We start from the raw sequence: 25,286 nt of genomic DNA, 5'->3' as shown, positions 1-25,286 counted from the left end.
CTGTGGGAAATGCGTGTCGTAATTCCACCCAAATACAGATTAAGACTTTTGGACGAACTTCATAATGAGCACCGGGAATCTGTCGTATGAAAGCCCTGGCTCGTAGCTTCCTGTGGTGGCCAGGATTAGATGGTTGCATTGAAGAGAAGGTGCAGAGCTGTCGTTGCTGTCTGGCAGTTCAGAAATCACCTGCTGTGGCCCCTCTTTATCCGTGCCGATGGCCGGAACGCCCATGGCAAAGGATCCACATTGATTTCGCCGAGAAAGATAAGCAGTTTTTCTTAGTTGTGATGACAGCCATTCTAAATGGTTAGAGGTGGTTTCCAATGTCATCAATCACCTCTTCACTGACCATTGATGCACTCCAAGGGTTTTTCGCAGCTTACGGGTTACCTGAGGAGGTGGTGTCCGATAATGGATCACAGCTCATTTCTTTTGAGTTCACTGAGTTCCTAAGGAGAAATGGTATAAAGCATACCAGAGTGACTGCCTATCATCCAGCCTCAAACAGTGTTGCGGAAAGGTCTGTTCAAATACTGAAACAATCACTTCTAAAAAGTGTGTGTGGAAATCAGAGTAAACAGGTACTTTCACTAAAGCACAAATTGGCAAATTTATTGATAATTTACCAAAGTACACCACACACAGTCACAGGAAAAACACCAGCGGAGCTATTCCTTAAGCGCCACATCCAAACACAGTTTTCACTGTTGAAGCCTGTCAGAGGAACAGGGCTGTGTCCTGTGGGAAATGCGTGTCGTAATTCTTTTATTTCTTAACGCCATTCCAGCATCTACGGCTATATTCATGGCGAGAACCAGTAATCCATACACAAGTTTTATTCAGACAAGTTGTTTCATACACAAGTTGGGGGAGGGACAATTTGGTATCTCCAATTTGCCTGACTTGCGTGTTTTTGGCCTGTGGGAGGAAACCGGAGTACCCGGAGTAAACCCACGCTGACACAGGGAGAACATGCAGAAACTCCACACAAAGGAGAAAAGCCACCTGCTCTAGCCAGGGCTCGAACCGGGAACCTTCTTGCTGTGAGGCAACAGTGCTACCCACTGAGCCACTGTGCCGCCCGCTAAGCAAGTTCAAGAAAACAGCAGGAACAAAAGAAACCGCATGACCAAGAAAAAAAGGTTTTAAGATCTTTTGTGGAGGAAGAACCGATACGAGTCAGAAATTTCAGAGGACAGGAAAAATTGAATAGTGCAACGGTGATTGAGCTGAAGGGCCCTGTGGGTTATTGTGTGCAGGAGGGTCAGAGAAGGCGTACTGTGCATGTGGACCATATGTTGCCAAGAAACTTTGCAGAAGGATTTCTTGTGCATGAGAAGCCAGAGAACCCAAATCCAAGTGTCACTGATGACAGTAGGGGAGCTATGAACTTTCCTATAGTCAGAGACAGTTTCTATGCAAATCAATGAGCCTGAGATATCTGAAAACCCAGAGCCTTTGATTACACACGAACCAGTGACTGAAACACCCTCTGGTAAGGCAGTTCGTAGATATCCACAGAGGGTTCGTACTGCTCCAAAGAAGCTAGACTTATAAGTTATGGTAATATATGTGTTCGAATGCTAGTGTTTTATGCCTAAGGAAAACAAACCAAAAAGTTACAGTTTTTTCAATTGTTACACGCAATTTTGAAAACCGTTTTTTTTTTTATCAATTCAAAATATAATCACAATTATCTAAACACCAGACTCAATTTGCATAATTCCTACATTGTTTGCAAAATGACACATTTCTGTCAAAACATACACACTTCAGTCAAAACATATACACATATTTGTGAAAATGCGTTTAGTTTTCATTTACCCAACACAGTCATCAATGATAAGACACTATTGCAGCCAGTTTCACACTGCTGTGATGAAAAAAAACTAATTTTAGGAAATATCATGAGCTAGATTTTTGGCCAGACATTGTTATGTAAGGGATATTTAGATTTTAAAAAATTGTGACAAACCCACAACAATCTTCATGATTAGTTTGAGATATGGGGAGAATGTACACAAATGCCTACTATAAACTTACCAAGGCACTGCACAACACTGATGCTGCAGACTGAATATTTCAAGTATTTATTTCAATACTTACAGTATTTCTTTCTTATCAGTAATCAACCAACAGTAATCATTGAAACAAATAACATCTATAGACAAATAAAAAATAATGCATGAAGTTCATACACTTTAACTCTGAAGAAAAACTACTGTAAAAGCAACAACAATAGTGTAACTATTCATCATTTCTCCGTCTGGCTGCATCAGGCCATAAGATTTCATCCACATCATAGGCTATGTCTTCATTGGCAAGGCACCGTTGGAAGAATCGCCTCGTGTGACGAATCCACCCCTGCACAGAAGTTGCTTTGATATGATCACAGGCCTGCTCCATGGCCTGAATGAGGGGCACACGGTCATAGATCATATACCTTCCACCGCCATGCTGAAAAAAACGTTTCTATTGGATTCAGGAAGGGAGAGTATGGAGGAAGGTATAAGACTTCAAATTTAGGGTGCTCATGGAACCAATTCTGGACCAGAGCATCCCGATGGAATGAGACATTGACCACGTTTACATGCACACCAATGGTGCGATTATTTCCAATAATGCGAGTAAGGTCTTAATCGCAGTAAGATGTTTACATGACTGGAGCTAACCTCTTCATTCCGGTTTACATGCAGTTTTTATTTTCGGATTATTCACACAAAGTCCAATGCAGAGCACAAATGATGAACTCACATATATGGTCCACTGTTTTAATTTACTTACGTTAAATGACAAACAGGTTGTTATAGATGTATTTCATTATCCGGTGCCATGATGAAGATATAAATATGACAGTGCATGTAAAGGGCGTTCACATTAAAACGATATAAAAATATAGTTTTAAAAATCGTTTTATATTAAAGATAATAGCAGAGTTCACACAACAACTATAATGATAGCGATTTTGGCACATGATGAACGATAAACCATTGACAGCCAATCAAATCTATTTGAATTGAACTTGAAGTGCACGCGCACTTAACATGCAGTAGAAAGCTCATTCATTGCTGAGGTTATAGCATAAAATTACCTCAGGTATCCAGCGCTGATGCAGTTGGTGTGAAATTTTTCTATCACACTGACTACGCCAAAAGGTAAGATTTTATTAAACGATCCATTGTTTAGTTACGCGAAACGCAGCGAGTTGAGGACATCTGCTGGTTTCCCGCTGTGTAAATGCAACAAGAACAGCATATGTACATATTCAATGACATGTAAACAATTGCAAAAAAGTTTTTATTACAAGAAACATTCAATATTAGGTAATGCCGCGCTCGTTGAGCGAATTAGCATGAAGTTCATTATGATGTGGTCACTAATATATTTATCGTTATAATTATCGTTATAATGTCCCTTAAAGGTTTTATACACTGCTGTCGTGTTATTTGAGCTGTTTCTGAATGAAGGCAGACTGACAGCGAGTCGTGTTGGCAGAGTTCATGTAAAACTTCCTAATGTCAAGTTTAAAACGAATTTGTGCGTAAGGTGCGTGAATAAAACACACGTGCACTTAATTAGTGCGGTATAAATGCGATTAAAGCGTTTACATGGACGCATACTGCGATTATAAACGGCATACGCCACCTCTTTTAATGCGATTATACTAACTGCGATTATGAGCTTAATCGCATTATTTTTATCGAATTATTGGGTTTACATGAGGTAAAGTATAATCGCAGTATTGACAAAATCCCATTATAATCGCATTATTAGGGTGCATGTAAACGCGGTCATTGTCCCAAATGACAATGTACTGCATCTGGTCCACTTGGTTTAATGCTGTGACAAACTCGTGCAATCTGTCAAGAAATGCAAGTATTAGATTGCATTATCCATATTTGCATGGTGGTGGAGGACCCCATTTTGTGTTATAGCAGCACAAAGGGGAATTTTACCCCCTCGTTGGTGATTGCCCTGTGGCCTTTTTTCTTCTTCAATTCAATTCAATTCAATTCAATTCAATTCAATTCAATTCAATTCAATTTTATTTTATTTATTGTTAATTGTTGCAAAGCAGCTTTACATGAGTAGATGTAGAGGAGAACGCAGAAAATCAATAGATAATATAAGAAGTAGAATATAACGGCTAAGGTTAAACCGTACAAGTTAGCGTATTACAGTTTTTTCCAATTGTTAACACACTAAAATTACATGAACAGCACAACTATTTAAACTGACACACAGAGAGCAACAACTCTTCTCAAGTCTCCAAAAGTCTAAACACATTTTCTGCTTTACACACATTTTGCAATTCACAATGGCACTTTTTAAATGCACTGAACACGGTTCTCTGCACAAGACACAACAATCTGACATAAAGTCACATGTTTGCCTTTTCAAAACACTACCATTCAAAATGACACTACACGAGCTAAATGGCCAATGTATGTGCCACCTGCCCAAACACCTGAATGGTTAATTGTTAACACTTCAATCAGGATGTAAGCACTAGAAAAGACCACAGGAATGTCATTGGCCACAGAGCCATTATAGATGATCCTGGCTAACGTGGTGGGAACATCACAATGTGTGCTGCCATCTCCAATATGGATGGTGTCCTCCACCGTCATGCCAACCTTGGACCATACAACACAGCCCATATTCTCACATTTCTAGAAAGACTCCACAACATTCTCATACCATCAGAGTGTATGAATGATGCAGACCAAAGAAACCAGTATGTTGTAGTATGGCACAACGTGAGCTTTCATCGTGCAGCCCCAGTCCAAAACTGGTTTGCTGACTACCAAACATTTATCGTGCAATACCTCCCACCATACTTGCCATTTTTGAACCCCATAGAAGAGTTATATGGAAGGTATATAACCAGCAGCCCTTTGTGCGCATGCCTCTTTTGCAGGCTATGGAAGAGACATGTGATGAGATTGATGTTGGTGCAATTTAGGGATGGATAAGGCGCTCAAGGCGCTTCTCCCCCGATGTCTGGCAAGGGAATATATTGCTTGGGATGTGGACGAGGCGTTGTGACTTGTTTGGTGAAAAATTAAAAAAATTCAACAGCATGTGTGTGTATCTGCAAATATTTTTGTGCATGTGAACAATCTAATACATATTTTAGTATTATGGCAAAGCATACTAAAGAAAAGTGCACTTTTCATTATGCCCAACTGTGTGTAGTTGGTTAGACAAAAATCTGGTAATATGAATGAAGTGTGTTCCAATTTGTGTCAAAGTTTGATTTTGATAATGTTATATGTAGTTTAGATTGGAGTGCTTCATTTTGCAAGATATATGTGGTATTTTGCTATTTGGGTGTGTGGTTTTGTAAATTGTGTTAAGTTTTTTGATAAAACCAGACTAGTTTGCAAAATTGTGTATTAGCAATTGGAAAAAACTGTAATAATGTAACGTATACAGTAAAGTGCTAAGTTAAGCCAAAGTTGGCAGACTCTCCCTGGGACGAAAAAACCCCCTAGGAGAAAACCCGGTGGGAAAAACTCCTAGAAGGACAAAAACCCTTGGGAGAAATGTATATATATATATATATATATATATATATATATATATATATATATATATATATATATATATATATATACGGTAGGGATAGGAAACAGGTAAGCGGATTAAACTGGTTCAGCCGGTGGTCGTTGGTCGCGCATCGGCTAGGCATCACGTTGAAGGACGGCCAGTAGATCAGTGGTGCGATGACCTTCACAGCAACAGGAACTGGGTCTGTTTGTCTCATTAGCCGTGTTTGCACTATCGGGCTTCAAGCGGGCGTGCCAGTGCCTGCCGAGGCCTGTGGCGTTTGCATTGTCACTTCCGGGGCATGATCGTGCTTCACTGGTGCTTCGTTGGGGCTCAAGGCCCGGCTTTTCTGGCTCGCCGAATTCCTTGGGCCAGAGCGGGCTTCTCAAGGCTAGGGGAGTGGTAAAGGTCAAAGGCGGAGTTTATCTGAGTCTCTGGCAAGATGCGCATCCATCTGTCTGCAGATTTAAAACTTTAAAAATAATCGGGATCACCAGTAATTTACTGTTTAACGGAAGATGCCGGCTATGTTTGTACTTCGGACTAAAGAAAATGATCTGCATATGTAAAAAACAAAGACGCGTTACAACGCCGAACTCGCCACGCTAAGGATCCGGCGCACACCGCTACCGGTTCGGGAGAAGTTTATAAAGTTTCGGGCACAGAACAAAGTGTTTAAAGTGAAATTAAAGATGTGTGTTGGATCATCATTTCATCGTCCATGTAAGAAGCGATCACTCGAGTCACGATGGTATCTACAGTCGGTGAGTTAACATGCTATAACGTTTGCATACAAAACACTTAAAATACAATACAAATAACCATTGCATAAGTGTCTTACATGGGTGTTTATTGTGTTTTTTGTGTTATATTGTCATCGCTGTTGAATTTTTTAGTCAGCCCTTAGAAAAAGTAACCATGGTTTTATTATATTAGTCATAGCCATGCTTTCTGGTATTTTGGAGATTAATTTAACTCTTATATGAATGTAGCAAACTTTATATGTCGGTATACTGTATGTGTATTTACAAACCCTTTATACAAAACATCACATGTGCTGCTTTATTCTTTTGTGTCTGTTTTACAGAAAAAATGCCAACGTAAAGCTATCAGTTTGTCATCCAGGAGTTTTTATTTTGTGTATGAGAGATGACTCAGCAACACATGCAAGAGCAGGAGATGAAACGAAGATGATGATGATGAGACGACAGGAGCCATGGATGTTGAAATCCGTCCAGAGGAGATGTCTTTAAATACACCTGTTTGTGCACTGATATAAACTTCATATGTAAATAAAGTACCGCGCTATTATTACTACGGCTCCTTGTCAGTTTATTGAAAATGATTGCTTAATAAGGATCACATCTGAAACACAGAAATGGTAAGATGCAACAAAATGGTAAATATAACCATCATTAACTTAACCACTGTAACATAGCTTTTTAAATACTTGTATATATTCAGAGTTGATTCTTAACGAGTACATTTTCTAATGATTTCTCAAACGTTTTGATTTTTGAGATGCAAGTAAAGTGATTTTCAGTCCTTTTCAGCTATTCGAGGCAGTTCTTTATAGACAAAAGTATTTATTGATTGACACATTATTGAAATAGCTATTAACCTAGACAGTTACCTTGTGTTTCATGTGATGCTCAACTATTAACGTTTTCATGATTAAAGATATCACACCTCTTATAATGTGTAAGTATGTTTATATCGCCATAGAACTATAATTACAAACTTAAAGTTACATATTTAGACACACGTGCATACCTGGGTGATTCTTCAACTAGGGGCACTTTTAGTCTTGTGAATTTGAAATTAAAAAACTTGCTCAAAAGTCACGTAACACAGTCTGATAAGTTTAAACAATTTGTCTAGTTTTAAGGTCTGTAAGAGGGCAAACTTAGATTTCCAGAGAAATTGTTAATATTTTACATTTTTTTTAGACCTGCTATGAACAAATGTCATTTCCACCACATCTCAATATACAGTTGTTATTTAAAAATAGAATTACTTATGCCACTCCAGAATTGTCTAAGATCATTTTTGTGAGTAGTTTTACCATTTTTTCACAATATACAATAATTATACATTTGTCAACGAAATAAATAAACTGCCATGAGGACCAAATGCTGAACTGTTCACCTGTCACACCCCTAAATTTAATATTGGGTTGGGTAAGAGCTTATTAGAAAATAAATAACTTGAATTGTTAAATTAAGTAGAGCATGATCTCATAAATTGTGGGTAAAGTTTTAATTTGTGATGAGAACTTTTGAAATATTTTTTAAAAAACATGTGTGGTGATGGAAATGACAGGGTGGTGGTGGAAATGACAAGTTGTTGTGGAAATGACAATGAATTAATGTGAACGTAGAGAAACAGTATAGATATTCCTTAGAAAAATTATTAAACTCATCACACTCATTAAACTCAATTCACAAAGTCATTAAACATAACCACACCTGTTTTTTAGTTTAGAGTTTGAGTCTCCTCTGTCCCCCTCCCACTTTACCCACTTCCTAATTGTCAGCTGATGTCATTTTCTAACTTTTTCATCAACAAAACATAATCTATCAGCAACCAATTTTCTACACCACAAACCTAAGGACACACTACACTCATATCCCACATCCATTTTTCCCTTTTTCTCCATTGACTGACACTGAAGTTACAAAAGCCCGATTTATAGTCGTGCGTAAGTTCTAAGCTGTAGCTACGTAGCGTAGGCTATCCGTTGCCTGTGCGTAGCCTGATGTGCACATCGCAAATATTTTAACAGGGCGTCATTTCTATGCGGATCGCAAGCGCTGTGATTGGTCCACCAGAACCCCTTGTGTCAGGTAAAAAAACTGCGTCATAAGTATTTCCGTTTGTGACGCTGAAAACAAAGATGAGCCAAGCTGAGGAGTGATTAAACTTAAACTGCAACAAAAATCACTGTTTATTTACTTCCATCATTGCTGGTCTTCTCAAATCATAAGCCGTTTCTCAATATGCGTCCTTGTCTGTACTTGCGTTCTTGTGGACTTGTGTAAAATGTCATCAGTCGCGGCCCAAGTACTGTTCCAATTCAAAGTTCGCATCAAGCCCAAGTTCACATAAAATCCCCGGATGTGTTCTTGATCCGCCCATTTTATTGAGGATGCATCAGGAGAGACTTGAGTGGACTTATGACAGCGAAGTTTCCCAGAATGCATTTCACGTCAGGAGTTCATTCTTCCGAGTCTGAACTTGCAAGTTCGAACTGCGAAGGATACAAGTCCGAGTACTTGCTATTGAGAAACGGCTATACACAATAAGTTGCTGTTTTTTCTTCGTTTGTGGGTTAACTTGCCAAGCTTCTTCTTCTCTGACAGTCGCGCTGCTACTGTGGTTACAAGCGTGGATACTGCCTACCAGCGGCTTGAGCGTGTGTTTGCACGTCGACGCGGAGGACAACGCAAAAGTATAAACAAAAACCGTCGCGGAACCTACGCCGTCGCGGCTACGCCGTAGGACCTACGCACGACTATAACGAGCCCGTAAGGGTGCACCTGATGTGCGTTTGACCCTCAAAGCCTGGTTCGTTTGACTCACACATATCATCAACATCTCACTGCTCACCGGCACATTTCCATACACGTTTAAGCAGGCGTTGGTCACTCCATTGCTCAAAAAAGCCACACTGACCCCTCACTCACGGACAGTTATAGACCTGTCTCACATTACGGCTCGCTAAGGCAGAATTCAAATCCTTGGTTCTGATTATGCTAGACCTGTCGGCAGCTTTTGACACATTCAATCATCAGATACTACTAGCCACCCTATTGTCGCTAGTAGGGGTGGAACGGTACACAGAAGTCCCGGTTCGGTTCGTACCTCGGTTCAGCGGCCACGGTTCGATTCACTTTCGGTACAATGGAGGGAAAAGCAAAACAAAAATGAAGAAGGCATTTTTTTTAGTACTTAAGCTAATCTTAAAAACATAGGTGTCCTTATCAGTGTTATTTTCAGATGTCATGAATATGAACTGAAATGCATTTAATATACTATCTCGTATTTCAAAAATGTATACCTCTTTAAGTAATCTTGTACTCATCTTTCATACAAATATGGGTTCAATTGTATTACAAGTGTTACCTAAATACATTTTAAAATTAATTTTGGCCTTATTTCATATTAATGTACTAAAGAACAAAAAAAGGCTCTTAGGATGAATTAATAGGTGTGTACGACTTCACGAGGGGCTGCAAGAAACGACAAGTGGATGACGTCAGAGTAACGCGAGAGCGATTTGAAATCAGCCTCCTCCGCAAGATTTCTCGCGGTACTCTGACGCTGATGGCGCTGCGTTAAGTTGAGCACGCTTAAAAAACTGAAAGCAGCTGAACTCGACAGAACTGCCCTGCGTATGCCTGTTGTATGGACAATTTATCTCCTTCTCAGCGTGAGAAATACAAAGTGTGGCGTTTGAACTGACTGAAATGCGTGTTTGTCAAGGTGAATGCGTGAGACTTGAGAGCCCTGTAATAGATGTATTTCCACTCACATACCTAACAACTGCTGAACAACGCCGACGCACTGTCCTCGTCTTTTCCACCACTCTCTCGCCTGTACTATTGTAACTGACTGGAAAACTGAAGCTTTGCCAAACTTGCGATCTTAAAGAGGCTGGCGGAACGTCTAACTCTTGTGGAACACCACCACTTGCCATACTCGCTGTCGGCTGCTCATTCACTGACTGGACCGGCGTCGACGTGACAAAAAACTGCAGAGTGCCAGAGAATGTAGACGGGCTCTGATAGAGCGCATACATAGGCGGAGCTCGGCTGCATTGGCGCCAATCAGAGCTTCAGAGCTAAAGCGGGGCAACAGATTAGCTGTCCATAAAGAACCCGCGTATCTAACAGTAGTTCCTAGGGATGCTCCGATCAGGATTTTTGCAGGCCGATACCGATCACCGATTTGTTGTCTTCGTGATCGGCCGATACCGATTTTCCAAGCTGATATGCAAGCTTTTTGATGACTGTAACTTTAAAAAAAATTCTAGATAAAGTAATACCACAGATGTTGCCTTTGTTATATTACTTGCAGTAATTAGGTATATTATTGTTTTAATAGAGAATCAAATAAATTAGCACAACAAATATTTCTTCTGCAAAGAGAAATTTAATATGCCTTTAAAAAGGCTTATGTCTGTAAAAACTAATGAAAATAAAACAGTTAACAGTCTTTACTGTATGAATTAAATATAGACGCATTCGTATGAAGTACAACAGTTCTTTAGTGAAAAGCAGAGAGTGATTTTATTGAAAGATGAATTAGATTACTGTAGCTTTAAGACTTGACAGAGATCGCTCTGTTCACGTGCACTGATGACAGGCTGCTGTGTGTGCGCGCGGCGTGTGTATGCAGACGAGAGCAGCTGTGAGGAAAATTAAAGTTTAAACGCTCAAAACTTTAAAACGCATGCAAATAATAAACTTTTGACATGAGGATGCTATTGTCCACGATAGATATGTGTTGTATACGCTGTTTGATGGGGATGTGAAGACGGGTCGCGCTGTTAGGACCGGACCGCGTCCTCCTAGAAAATACACATATCTCTGTAAAGGCAAAGAGAGAAATGCAAATCTGCACGTCGCTCATCAGCCACGGGTTATAAAAATGCTCTCACTGCGTAAAAATGGTCTCTACCTGCAGCCACATTGAGGAGCCATATCATGACAAAAGTAAACAGAAAGATCGGTTCACGAGATCGGCAAATTTAACGAGGACCGATCGAGTCATTTAATGCCGTTATCGGCCGATACCGATCTGCGGCCGATCGATCGGAGCATCCCTAGTAGTTCCGCATTACATGAATTATTTTGCACGCAAGTTTTTTTATTTTCATACCGTGTATTCTCCGTTTAAATTCATGCACCGAACCGTGACCCCCGTACCGATTCGGTTCAAAACGAATACATGTATTGTTCCACCCCTAGTCGCTAGGGATCACAGGTACTCCTCTTCAATGTTTCAAATCTCTCTGATAGATCCTTCAGGGTGCCATGGAGGGACATGCTGTCCACAGCTCACCAAATGGTCACTGAGGTCCCTCAGGGATCAGTGTTTGGTCCACTCCTTTTCTCCATCTACACAACATCCTTAGGACCTATCTTACAGGCACATGGCTTCTCCTACCACTGCTATGATGACACCCTGATCTTCTTTTCATTTTACCCAGATGATCCCACCATAGCAGCATGCATTATAGCCTGCTTAGAACACATATCGGCTTGGATAAAGAAACACCACCTCCAGCTGAACCTAGCTAAGACTGAGCTGCTTCTATTTTCTGCACAACTTAAGATATAGCACGACCTATCCATTCATCTTGGCAACACAACCATTAATCCTTCCGAAACTTCCAGAAACCTCAGTGTCATCTTTGATGACAAACTGTCATTTACTGATTACATTGCAAAGACAAGCGCAGTCGTGCCTATTTGCTTTATACAAATTTTATGAAGATGCTGCCACTCCTTACGGGGCATGCAGCACAACTTCTGATCCAGGCCCTGGTAATCTCGAGGCAGGACTACTGCAATGCTTTTTTTGCTGGCCTTCCTGGACGGTCAATCATACCACTCCAGTTAGTTCAGAATGCAGCAGCTCGGCTTATCTTCCAGAAGCCCAAAAGGGCTCATGTAACACCGCTCTTCAAGTCACTACTGCTTACTTAGAGAACTTTTACTGCATCAACATACTTTCCTACATTTCTACACCCCATCCAGAACATTATGTTCAGCAATATGTTCTGCGTAGCCAGTTTATTGATTTGCATGTACACGCATGAAAACAGTTTTCTATAAAAAGCCGATTTTTGACAGTTATCCACTTATTTTGTGCATGTAAACGCATTCAATGTCATTTCCACCACATGCTGTCTTTTCCACCACAAAGGGCAGTGTGGTGGAAATGACGGTGGTGGTAATGACATTTCTGCAGTTTTTTGTGAAAAAATCAAAGATAGCTTCACTGATTAGCTTTGAAATAATACTTATAATTTCATGTATGCAAAATACTCTTATTTCATTTGAAATTTTAACTTTGCAAAAACACCCTTAAAGTTACAGCATGTTTGGAAATGACGTATAATAAATGTTTTTACTGATCAAGCAATATTTACCCTGACTTTTTCTTTATTTGTTGTTGATGAAAATTTAAATTTCCTCCATGTCCAGCATGTTCTCTAATGTCACTGAACATTTCCATGGAAACCAACTAAACAATTTTTCACACAAACTTTTTAAAGGCACATTACAGTGTTGTGGTGGAAATTAAAAAATGATATTTTGTATAAAAAGTTAAATTAATAGTTATCTCACATTAAATATTATAATGAATTTTAATTATTTTACTAGTGCTTAATTCAGGTACATTAATAGTTACCAGATAAGTCATATTTTTAAACTGTACTTTCATTGTTGAAATGTAAAAGTCTGGGTGTGCGACAAGGAGAAAACAGTGAATTTGACACCTATTAGGAGTTTAAAAAGTATGAAAAAATCATAATAGAAAGGTCCTAAATTTTTTTTAAGGTGGTTTTATTGTAAGTTTGACAAAGAAAGAGGAATTTGTCAAAAATTATATGTATTTTTAAAAATATGACCCAAGTACATAAAAGTGCCCGTAGTCTAAGAATCACCCACCGGTATTTTAAAATAAGGACTCGTTATATTCTTTCAAATATTGTGTATAATGGCACATTAGGTAGATGAACGCTTTATTTGTAATTATCCTACTTCATAAAGTTTACTATTGCTTATTGATCTGATATTGTCTCGTCGTGAGATCGCTCGTGTGCAGCCAACATAAACTTCAAGAGTAACACCGCGGATGGAGCAAACATCTCTATCTTTTCATCTTGGCTTTCACCGTGTAAACAGCCGCCTCAGTTATGTTCTTTATGTTTGTTGTATGATGATGCGATCTCACTCCCGTCTCCTGTCAGATTGAAGTGACTTCCTCACGGTAAAACAGGCGGAGTTGTGTGACGTTACATCCAGGTAGGCGCAGGGCCGGGTCTACGGGGGGGCTGTTTGGTTGTGGCATACTATTAGTAGATATAAATGATATAAGATGGTTATACAATAAATATACAGTATTGTAACAACTGAGCATCGCGTGCAGTTTTAAATTCAAATTTTAGCGGTTTTGTCATCGTCATTCATCAGCTCATTCAGCTCGCGTTTGAGAAAAACTTCACACGCAGGAGCAGCTTTCATTCCGCAAGGTCATCGTAAGGTAAAACGTTGTATTTTATAATGTTGCGTTGTATTATAATATCTAATTTGCTGTGTTATGAACAAAGCAGTGTGATTTATCTTTGGTCTCGTCCCAAATCACACTTAAAGTATTTTAGGGCTTGTGCTTTTGTCTGGTGCTGTTATAGGCAAACAGGATAACCTTTGAGGAATTTGTCATGCATGTCAAATTGCTTTCATGATGTTTCAAAATATATTATTTAAAGCGTTGTGCTTTGTTGTGATATTTGAGGTTACTGCAGCAGCATGTATGATAGGGTCAGGAATTAATGACAACACAGCTTATCACATATATCACATTGAAAATACATTATTTTAAATAAAGAAAATGTTTGAGAAGTGGAAATAAAGTTCCTAACAAGTGTTTATTTAGAGGCATATGTTGGGTAGGGTAGGTAAAAGAATGGCTTTAATTTATCTATAAGTGAAATAATAGATTAAATGCAGTGTAAACATTAATAAAATATAGCTATATGTACAGCTTTGTATTCATATCACCTGTTGCCTGATTTCATTAACTGTGACTAAATGTGTCAAACTAGTGTAATCATTATAACATTATAAATCATTAATCTAATTGCATCTACTTTTAAAATTTGAATGTGCAAAATGACATATAAATGGCCTTTTATTATAAGACATATGCAAAATAATATTGGATTGAAACATCCATAATTTTAGTGTATGAATCGTTTTAGTCGAGATATGGCTGCCCACCCAAAATCCTGACTGCCCCCCCAGTCCAGCAAGCCTAGTACTGGGCCTGGGTAGGCGTATGTTAGGGCGGGGTTTTCTGAAGCGCTGCGGCGCTATTGGCTTGACAATGCAAACGCGTCGTGATTTTGGCTACACAGCTGGAGGTCTGAGGCTATTGTCTCTGTGAGGCCCGTTTGAAGCCCTGGCTCGCACAGGCCCGATAGTGCAAAAGCGGCTATTGTCCTCGGGGTCGAGGACGAGACAGGGAGACAAAAACAGAGTTCTGTTAGCGTAGGGGCCGTTCGCATGTAATGCAAGTGTCATACATTATAGAGGTTTAAGTCAGCTCGGTTCCAGACAGGCTAACTATTGCGGCAATAGTACAACCCCAAAACAGAAAAAGTTGGGATACTGCAGAAATTGTGAGTAAAAAAGTAATGGAATAATTTACAAATCTCATAAACTTATATTTTATTCACAGTAGAATATAGATAACATATCAAATGTTGAAAGTGAGATATTTTGAAATGTCATGCCAAATATTGGCTTATTTTGGATTTCATGAGAGCTACACATTCCAAAAAAAGTTGGGACAGGTAGCAATAAGAGGCCAGAAAATTTTGATGTACATATAAGGAACAGTTGAAAGACCAATTTGCAACTTATTAAGTCAGTTGGCAACATGATTGGGTATAAAAAGAGCCTCTCAGATGGCAGTGTCTCTCAGAGGTCAAGATGGGCAGAGAATCACCAATTCGCCCCATGCTGCGGCGAAAAATAGTTTTCTGAGCTTCTCAGAGAAAAATTGCAAAGAGTTTGAAGTTATCATCATCTACGGTGCATAATATCATTCAAAGATTCAGAGGATCTGGAACAATCTCTGTGCGTAAGGGTCAAGAAGCGAAAACCATACCGGATGCCCGTGATCTTCGGGCCCTTAGCCGGCACTGCATCACATACAGGAATGCTACTGTAATGGAAATCACAACATGGGCTCAGGAATACTTCCAGAAAACATTGTCAGTGAACACAATCCACCGTGTCATTCGCTGTTGCCAGCTAAAACTCTATAGGTCAAAAAAGAAGCCATATCTAAACATGATCCAGAAGCACAGGCGTTTTCCCTGGGCAAGGCTCATTTAAAATGGACTTTGGCAAAGTGAAAAACTGTTCTGTGGTCCAACGAATCAAAATTTGAAGTTCTTTTTGGAAAACTGGGACGCCATTTCATCTGGAATAAAGAGGACAATGACAACCCAAGTTGTTATTAGCGCTCAGTTCAGAAGCCTGAATCTCAGATGGTTTGGGGTTGCATGAGTCTGTGTGGCATGGGCAGCTTACACATCTGGAAAGGCACCATCAATGCTGAAAGGTTTATCTAAGTTCTAGATACATATGATCCCATTCAGACGTTGTCTCTTTCAGGGAAGACCTTGCATTTTTCAACATGACAATGCCAGACCACATACTGCATCAAGTACAACATCATGACAGCTTGGTAGAAGGATCCGGACACTGAAATGGCCAGCCTGCAGTCCAGATCTTTCCCCCACAGAAAACATTCAGCGCATCATAAAGAGGAAGATGCGACAAAGAAGACCTAAGACAGATAAGCAACTAGAAGCCTGTTTTAGACAAGAATAGGACAACATTCCTATTCCTAAACATTGGTCCTCCTCCAGCTGTTCCTTATATGTACATTTAACTTTTCTGGCCTCTTATTGCTACCTGTCCCAACTTTTATTGGAATGTGTAGCTCTCATGAAATCCAAAATAAGCCAATATTTGGCATGACATTTCAAAATGTGTCACTTTCAACATTTGATTTGTTATCTATACTCTATTGTGAATAAAATATAAGTTTATGAGATTTGTAAATTATTCCATTCCTTTTTTACTCACAATTTCTACTGTGTCCCAACTTTTTCTGTTTTGGGGTTGTATATTACCCATATGAGGTATGTAAGTGCATTGTTCTAGACAAACTAACTACTGCGGGAAAAGTACATTTACTGGACATATTTTATGTGAATGCTTTGTTAAAGAAGAATGTCTTAAGTTTAGATTTAAATTGATCGACTGTGTCTGATACTCGAACATTATTTGGTAAATCATTCCAGAGCTTAGGGGCCAAGTAGGAAAAGGATCTACCACCTTTCGACACTTTTGATATTCTAGGGATAATTAAGTGACCAGAATTTTGTGAGCGCTGTTTACGTGTATTCTGATAGTAGTTCTTTAATATACGAGGGCGCTAGGCCATTTAAGGCTTTGTAGGTGATTAGTAATATTTTAAATTGTATGCGAACAGTCTATCACACATCAGCTGTTTCCCATTTAGACTAAGGTGACCAGACGTCCCCGTTTTCCGGGGACAGTCCCGGTTTTTGGTGTTCTGTCCCCTACTGAAGCTGTCCCCGGAAATGTCCCCGTTTTACAGCGTGTCCAAAACAACCAGCAAATACACTGATAAACCCGATAAACATAGCGTTTGTAGTACCATACTGGAGCAATCATGTAATGATTATTTTCACCAGCAGAGGGGGCCGCAAGCTACTGATTACTTGCGCACCCCACTGATTTAGCGATGAAGAATTTACAACGAGACACACGAGAAAGCATCATTATCATCACTCAAGTTATCATAAGATATGAAAACAGTTAAAGTTATGGGGGCTTAAGGTACTAACTACTCATGTTAAATTAAAATAATAAACCAATGAAGTGAACTGATCACAGTATGTTACGGAGCATTTGTTTTGTGTAGGCTAAATATGTGTACATTTTGCATTATTCCTTCTGTTCTTCACGTTTACAATGTTATGAAATCAGCTGAAGTAGTACCAGAAGTCATTTTTGATGAGGTATGTATCTTGTGTAAAAAACGGGAGAAAATAGATTTTTAGGCTACAGAAATTGTTCAATTAATTGAATTAGAAACAATGCAAAAATGACTTTCTTATTAGTATTTTTCTCTTGTTTTCAGTACAAATACAAAAAAATTCTTAAGTCAAGATGCATTTTCTTGATGGGCAAAAAGACCTAAGAATATAAGTCTATTTTTTAGACCAAAATATCAAATTTGTGCTTAAAACAAGCAAAAAAAATCTACCACTACTTAATTAAAGAAAAATATTTTTGTATGTTTTAAGCACAAATTCACTTAAATTTATTTATTTTTTTGTCTTTAAGCTAGATTTTTCTTAGGGGATTTTGCTTATCAAGAAATGCATCTTGTTTTAAGATTTTTTAGATATTTGTATTGAAAATAAGAAAAAAATCTATTAAGTAAGAAGAAATTCATTTTTTGCAGTGAACCCACAACAATAAAAAAGAAAACTTAAAAAAAAAAATTTGTCCCCATTTTTTAATTTATAGATAACAACAAATGAGATTTTAATGATATTTTCACCATTTAACTAGAAAATGTCCCCGGTTTTCATTTAAAAAATCTGGTCACCTTAATTTAGACGCGTTTTCACCGTGATTTTGCTGATTTCACACTGTACTCAAATGCTGCCGCTCTGTCTTTTGCCACTCAGTGGGCGTCACCAGAGTGACTTTCCTATGCACGTGACGTCACCTTCGGCGAAAGTTTGGAGCTATCGTTTTACAAACTGCCAAAAAACACCGAAAGGAGAAGTAAATAGATCGTTCATGCTAACGTTCACAGACCACAGGGGATGACAAGTTGCTAGGGTCACTATCAAGCAGAGGTTTTACTTTCTACTTAAAAGTATTTTGTCAAGTATTTGTATTCTATATGCGTGTTTTTCTTTGGAAAACATACATTCCAAGCATTTTATCATAGTTTTTACTCTATTACATTTCATAAATAATAAGTTTTTGTTTTACATACTTTTACTCAAGTAAAATTATACAATTTTAATGTAATTAGTTATTAAATAAATTTTAATATGCAATATTAAATAATACACAGTATGATTCTATGCTTTAGAATGTAACTTAGTGAAGAAAAAATTTTCCCAATACAAACACCCTTATAAAGCACAGATGCTTGGATAATGTAACTAAGTATTGTCCACCTCTGCTATCAAGTCCAACTAAATTCAATTTAAGCTGATAATAATCAGTTTTACTGGCAATTTCGCATCACCCGCTATGAAAACCAGCCATTTTGTTAAACGTTTGCCACTCAACAGGGCGAGTTCCGGCGTGTTCACGCGGAAAGTGAGGTCAATGCATAGGTGTCGCTCGCTTCACTGCAGTGCTCATGGCGCCCGCTAGAGGACGCTGCGATGATGAGCTCTCACTCGCATGGCAAAAGTCAGTGTGTTTATGTATGTGCGTAAACGGCTTCAGAATACATCAGCCCTGCTGCGCTGCATGCGATTGTTACTGCGGCGGATAAAACAAACGTCCGCTCATGTCTGGAGCTTTTGAATAAACCAGCAATGGAACAACAAGGAGAGGAATACAGCAATAAAGAAAATCCCGCTGCGCTTTCGTGGAGCCAAAATGGCGGCAGCGAGGAAGAGTTTGATGAAGAAAGAGGTCCTGATAAAGAAAGACGGGCAAAGAGATCGTGTGCTGCAAAACCATCCGATCAGCCGTCACGAATCAACTTCCACATCCCACGGAAAAGCAGAGAAAAGAGAGGTGCGCTGTCTCCTTATTGGCTTCTTGTCCGTTACTACGGTTAAAAGCATAACACAAAATCTAGTGCAGTGGTCACCAACCCTGTTCCTGGAGATCTACTTTCCTGCAAAGTTCAAAGGGTTGGATCTCCAGGAACATGGTTGGTGACCACTGATTTAGTGTGATGTTTAACGTGTTCTGTGCATCACTTGCATAGCGCCTGTTATGCTAATAAAATTAAATGCTGTTTAGATCGGCAGTTCGCTTAATTTGACAGTAAATTGTGCGTATTGTATTGTGCGTCGAACCATAATATAAGTAATGCTGTAAAATTTGTGTGCATGTGTATTGAATATATTTTTGTTGTTGTTGTGCGCGCGTGTATCCTCCTGAAGGTAACCTGTAACTCGCCACACCCATGTCACCTGGGTAACAATGTCTGTTACAAAAATCACACGTAATCTTTATTTCTCACAGTTTCTGTTAAGACGTTGGTTTTATTTTGGTTTAACTGCTTGTAAAATAGAAACGATTTTGTTACACTGCTTAAAGGGATACTTCACCCAAAAATGAAAATTCTGTCATAATTCATACAGGTTTAATTCAAAATTTCTTTTTTCGGATGAACACAAAAGAAGATATTTTGATACACAGATGATTGTAACCATTCAATACCATAGTAGGAAAAACAAAATACAATAAGTTTAAAGCAATTCATTAGTTAATGACATATGAAAATTAAAGCAATAGTCTACTCATTTTCAATATTAAAATATGTTATTACCTTAACTAAGAATTGTTGATACATCCCTCTATCATCTGTGTGCGTGCACGTAAGCGCTGGAGCGCACTGCGACGCTTCGATAGCATTAAGCTTAGCCCCATTCATTCAATGGTACCATTTAGAGATAAAGTTAGAAGTGACCAAACACATCAACGTTTTTCCTATTTAAGACGAGTAGTTATACGAGCAAGTTTGGTGGTACAAAATAAAACGTAGCGCTCTTCTGAGCGGATTTAAAAGAGGAACTATATTGTATGGCGTAATAGCACTTATGGGAGTACTTCGACTCAGCGCAGTAACACCCTCCCTCTCCCATTATGAGAGTGAGAAGGGGAGCGGACTTTTCAGGCGAGTCGAAGTACTCCCAAAAGTGCTATTATGCCATAAAATATAGTTCCTCTTTTAAATCTGCTTAGAAAAGCGCTACGTTTTATTTTGTACCACCAAACTTGCTCGTATAACTACTCATCTTAAATAGGAAAAACGTTGATGTGTTTGGTCACTTCTAACTTTATCTCTAAATGGTACCATTGAATGAATGGGGCTAAGCTAAATGCTATCGAAGCGTCGCAGCGCGCTCCAGCGCTTACATGCACGCACCCAGATGATAGAGGGATGTATCAACAATTCTTAGTTAAGGTAATAACATATTTTAATATTGAAAATGAGTAGACTATTCCTTTAACAACTACGATGTATTTGATAGCCTGATTCCTTTTAATGGGAGGACTTGAGCTCGTCTTTAAAACATAGACAGAGTTCTTTCTCTTTCACGTGAGGCACTACTTTCGGGTTGTATAAGTTGCGAAAGTGCAAGCGGTATTGTGGAAAGCCGGAAATTCTCGTCATTGTCTTAATTGACGAGTTATCTCGTCAGTGGTGGGGGAAAGACTTAATAAAGTTATTGGCTTCTAAAGTAGGGACTGGGAGTCGACTCTGAATCGCTGAAACGTGTCCTACTTGTCCTTATCCACGTAATACAAACACTCTGCATAATAATCCCCGCCTACAACCTTGCACGGGAGAAACGAAAACCATGACCTGCCCACAGACACTTCAGCTAGTTAGTGTGTAAACATCATATCAAGCTGTGTTTTCAGTTTGTTGTTTTCACTACCAAAGAATGAATCAGTGGTTAAAATTACTTTTTCAAAAGAGATTTACTAAACGTTTGGCTGTGAAGAATCTGTGGTTAAAATTAAAACAACAGTGGTTAAAAACAACGTTGACAATAAAAATTTGTCAACAAATATCTTTGTTGTCGTGTAGTCGTTTGGTTTCACTTAAAGGAATAGTCTACTCATTTTCAATATTAAAATATGTTATTACCTTAACTAAGAATTGTTGATACATCCCTCTGTGTGCGTGCACGTGGGCGCTGGTGCGCGCTGCGACGCTTGGATGGCGTTTAGCTTGGCCCCATTCGTTCAGTGGTGCCAATCAGAGATGAGGTTGGAGGTGACCAAACACATCAACGTTTTTCCTATTTAAGACTAGTAGTTATACGAGCAAGTTTGGTGGTACAAAATAAAACGTAGCGCTTTTCTAAGCGGATTTAAAAGAGGAGCTATATTTTATGGCGTAATAGCACTTTTGGGAGTACTTCGACTCGGCACAGTAACACCCTCCCTCTCCCATTATGAGAGTGAGAAGGGGAGCGGACTTTTCAGGCGAGTCGAAGTACTCCCAAAAGTGCTATTACTCCATAAAATATAGTTCCTCTTTTAAATCCGCTTAGAAAAGCGCTACGTTTTATTTTGTACCACCAAACTTGCTCGTATAACTACTCGTCTTAAATAGGAAAAACATTGATGTGTTTGGTCACTTCTAACTTTATCTGTAAATGGTACCATTGAATGAATGGGGCTAAGCTAAATGCTATCGAAGCGTCGCAGCACGCTCCAGTGCTTACGTGCACGCACACAGATGATAGAGGGATGTATCAACAATTCTTAGTTAAGGTAATAACATATTTTAATATTGAAAATGAGTAGACTATTCCTTTAACCTAATGTAAGGGCCTGCTACGAATAGGGCTGTGTTTTTAAAATCTTTCGATCCGGTGCAGGGGGTCCGCCAAATGATGTTTGACCACAAGGTGAGTCAAAATAAATGATCACAAATAAATGATGCCTTTTCTGTCACTGCTGCTGCTTCCTGAGTGTACATTTATAATATTCAGATATTTTATTTTGGTCCGCTTGCTAAACTGAACGCGCGCCTTCGTGGCCACGCACGTGCACAACTTAAAGGGGACATGTAACATTTTTTTGTACATATATTTTACGTTTTAGCAAAAAATAGCTTGTGGTCAAACATCATTTGGCGGACCCCCTGCAGTTCCGTCACGGACCCCCTGGGTGCCGCGGACCCCCGGTTGAAGGACCATGTATTACACTGCAAATACATTAAAATCATATTATTTTTATTATTATTTAGGGCCCTATAAAATCCGTTTTATTTTTTCCCAAATTCCGTTTTATTTTTTCCCAAATTCCGTTTTATTTTTTCCCAAATTCCGTTTTCTCAGTTTTAATTTGTGCAAATTCCGTTTTATCCGTTTTAATTTTTGGCAATTATATTTTTTACCCTTTACTTTTATTTTAGTCATAAAAAGAGTGTGCCTTTTAATGTTAATGATTAAAATGTAAATGATTTGGGGGAAAACTGGATAACAGGATTACTTTTAATGACTAAAAGATGCATTTACACACGCACATACACACGCGCGCGCACGCGCACACACAACTCAATTCAATGCATTGTTTTTTTTTAGTGTTGTTGCAGGAGGAGGCTACAACAAGGTGTCAACGCAGTGGTGCCTTCAGAAGTGCCCTAAACACATCAATCCAGCGGAACGCGATCCATATTTTATACACAATCGCTTGAAATGCATATAACTTTACAAACATACACAGGATAGTGATCTGACTTAGGACAGCATGAGCATGCAGCTCTTTGCACGTGCGAGCGAAAGAGAGACAGAGAGCGGCGCCATGATGCAGATGATTATATTTTAAATGCGAGGGATAGTTAGTTTGCCTCAGCTCGCTTGAAATGCATAAAACTGAACAAACATACACAGGATAGTGATCTGACTTAGGACAGCATGAGCGCGCAGCTATTTGCACATGCGAGCGAAAGAGAGACAGAGAGCGGCGCCATGATGTAGATGATTATATTTAAATGCGAGGTATAGTTAGTTTGCCTCAGCTCGCTTGAAATGCATAAAACTGAACAAATACATGAGGATTTGTGTTCGCACTTCGGACAGATGCGTGAGCGCATGCACATGAGAGAGGTACAGTGAGACAGACATGGATGAGAGAGTGCATGTATCTTTGCGCTCACCGTGAGTGTTGACTAAACTTCCAAACTAACAGTTCTCCGGTAACATAAAAGTCATGTGAGACCTGCTCGGAACTAAGTGCTTAGCGTCGAATTTCTTAATTTTTTCGCTGACGAAATCAGAGTCGTGGAGAGCCGCTTCGCCATGGTTTCAGTGTTTTGGAGGAGGTCTGAAACGACGGGAGGGGGCGTGTCGCCTAGATTTACTTCCCCCGGTCTGCATTTCCCACAGACATACGTTCGTCTCCCATACAAAAACATAATTTTATTCAAAATATGCGAAATTCCGCGTTTATACTAGATTCCGTGTTAATTAGCCAATTCCGCGATTCCGTCCGCGATTCCGTGATCGCGGAAATTATAGGGCCCTAATTATTATATTCATATAAAAACTAAATCTATTTTAACAAAAAAATTATGCATGTACAACAACAACATAATAGTGCCAATGTACTGTCTTAATATAGTATGGCTGTGTGACAATATGGTTTGTTGCTATTTATAAAACAGTTCCAGTCCTTGATTCTGATTGGTCAATAGTTGTACTTTACTCCACTTTGCGTTGTGCCTAATACGAAAAGGCAGCCTCTCGTACCTTACTGATTACTTAAATATCAGTTACACATTTAGTATCAGGGGGTCCCCTGATACTATTTTTTATATTTCAAAGAAACCTTACATATTTTCAAAATGACAAACCTGAAAGAACATTATATCAATGACTTCAGTCTCAGTGATGTTTGCTATGGAGAAGGACTGTGTTGCAGACACTAAGTGTTCTTTTTTTGTTTTATTATAAAATTCTTAGAAATTTCTGCTACTGATTTAATAAAATAGTTGTTAAAAGCATCAGCTAATACCTTGGGTTCTACCAAAATGTCTCCATTTAATTCAATTTGCATTTGTTTTATCTTATTTTTGTGGGACTCACCTGTCAGTTTTTTTTATATAATGCCAGGTCATTTTAGAATTTCCACATGCACTATTCAAAGCAGTTATGAAGAAGTCAGCTTTAGATCTCCTTATTTCTCTCACTACTCTATTTCTTAACTCTTTCACCGCCAGCGTTTTTTAAAAAAGTTGCCAGCCAGCGCCAGCGTTTTTCATGATTTTCACAAAAGTTTAATGCCGTCCAGAAAATGTTCTTCAAATATATAAACATACAATATACCAAATGAAAGAACAGACCCTATGCTTTCAAACAAAAAAAAACTTTCATCCTACCTTCAGGAGTTCTTTTGTAATCAGCTTTTGAATATGGGTAGGTTTCTGCAAAAACACCACATTTTGAGCAAAATGCAGAGATAATTCCATTTTTGTGACGGACTTTTCATAGAGATCCCATTCAGAGCGATCTTTAAAACAGACACGGACATGCAGCAGCTTGCCATAGGGCAATACTTCCGGTTTTAAGAAGTTGCGGAAGGGCGCCATCTAGTGGATAATAGCGGTATTGCGGAAAGACGGAAATACTCGTCATTGGCGGGGAAGCGTTTTCTCTTGATTGACGAGATATCTCGTCAATGGCGGGGAAAGAGTTAAAGAGATAAAATGATGCCTATTATATCCTGATTTTACAGCCAGCTTCAAAGAATGATCTCGTTCTTTCATCAATTTCAGAACAGATTCATTTAGCCATGGAAGGACATTTTTTTTAGCTCGTAATCTAATTTTTCATGTAAATTGATTAATAATTTGCTGTATTTTATTTGAAAAAAGAGAACAATCCTTTTCCAAGTTTATGCCAGAGAGTAGTTCATCCCAATTTTCATTATTAATTGAATCTATGAAATTTTGTTGTTCCTGTTTTGGTATCCTAAAGGATTCTGTGGCTGGCAAAGGTTTAAAACGCTTTTTATTTAATTTTCTTGTGACCATTATGGGATTGTGATCAGACAATCCAGTAAGCATATTATATGATTTCAAAATTCTTTCTGGTCTGTTTGTAAAAACTAAATCAATTTGAGTGCTCGTAGAATTTGTAATTCTCGTACCACCATTAATCA

General features: G+C 38.8%; 1 protein-coding gene across 2 annotated transcripts in view; it reads left to right on the top strand.

Annotated features, from left to right (window-relative positions):
- Positions 1–18,768: 18,768 nt before the first annotated feature.
- Positions 18,769–25,286, top strand: part of tasora (transcription activation suppressor a) — a 102,874-nt gene continuing 96,356 nt past the window's right edge. The window contains exon 1 of one of the 2 annotated variants that reach the window (XM_055217557.2): positions 18,769–19,169. In XM_055217557.2, coding sequence (XP_055073532.1) covers positions 18,965–19,169 — 205 coding nt within the window. In that variant the 5' untranslated portion in view covers positions 18,769–18,964. The remainder of the gene's footprint in view (positions 19,170–25,286) is intronic. The other variant, XM_055217555.2, reaches the window with a different exon arrangement.

This window comes from Misgurnus anguillicaudatus, chromosome 23, assembly GCF_027580225.2.
Source record: "Misgurnus anguillicaudatus chromosome 23, ASM2758022v2, whole genome shotgun sequence".
Classification (NCBI taxonomy): domain Eukaryota; kingdom Metazoa; phylum Chordata; class Actinopteri; order Cypriniformes; family Cobitidae; genus Misgurnus; species Misgurnus anguillicaudatus.
The sequence above is the reverse complement of the archived record's forward strand: the minus strand, read 5'-3'. Positions and strand labels throughout refer to the sequence as shown.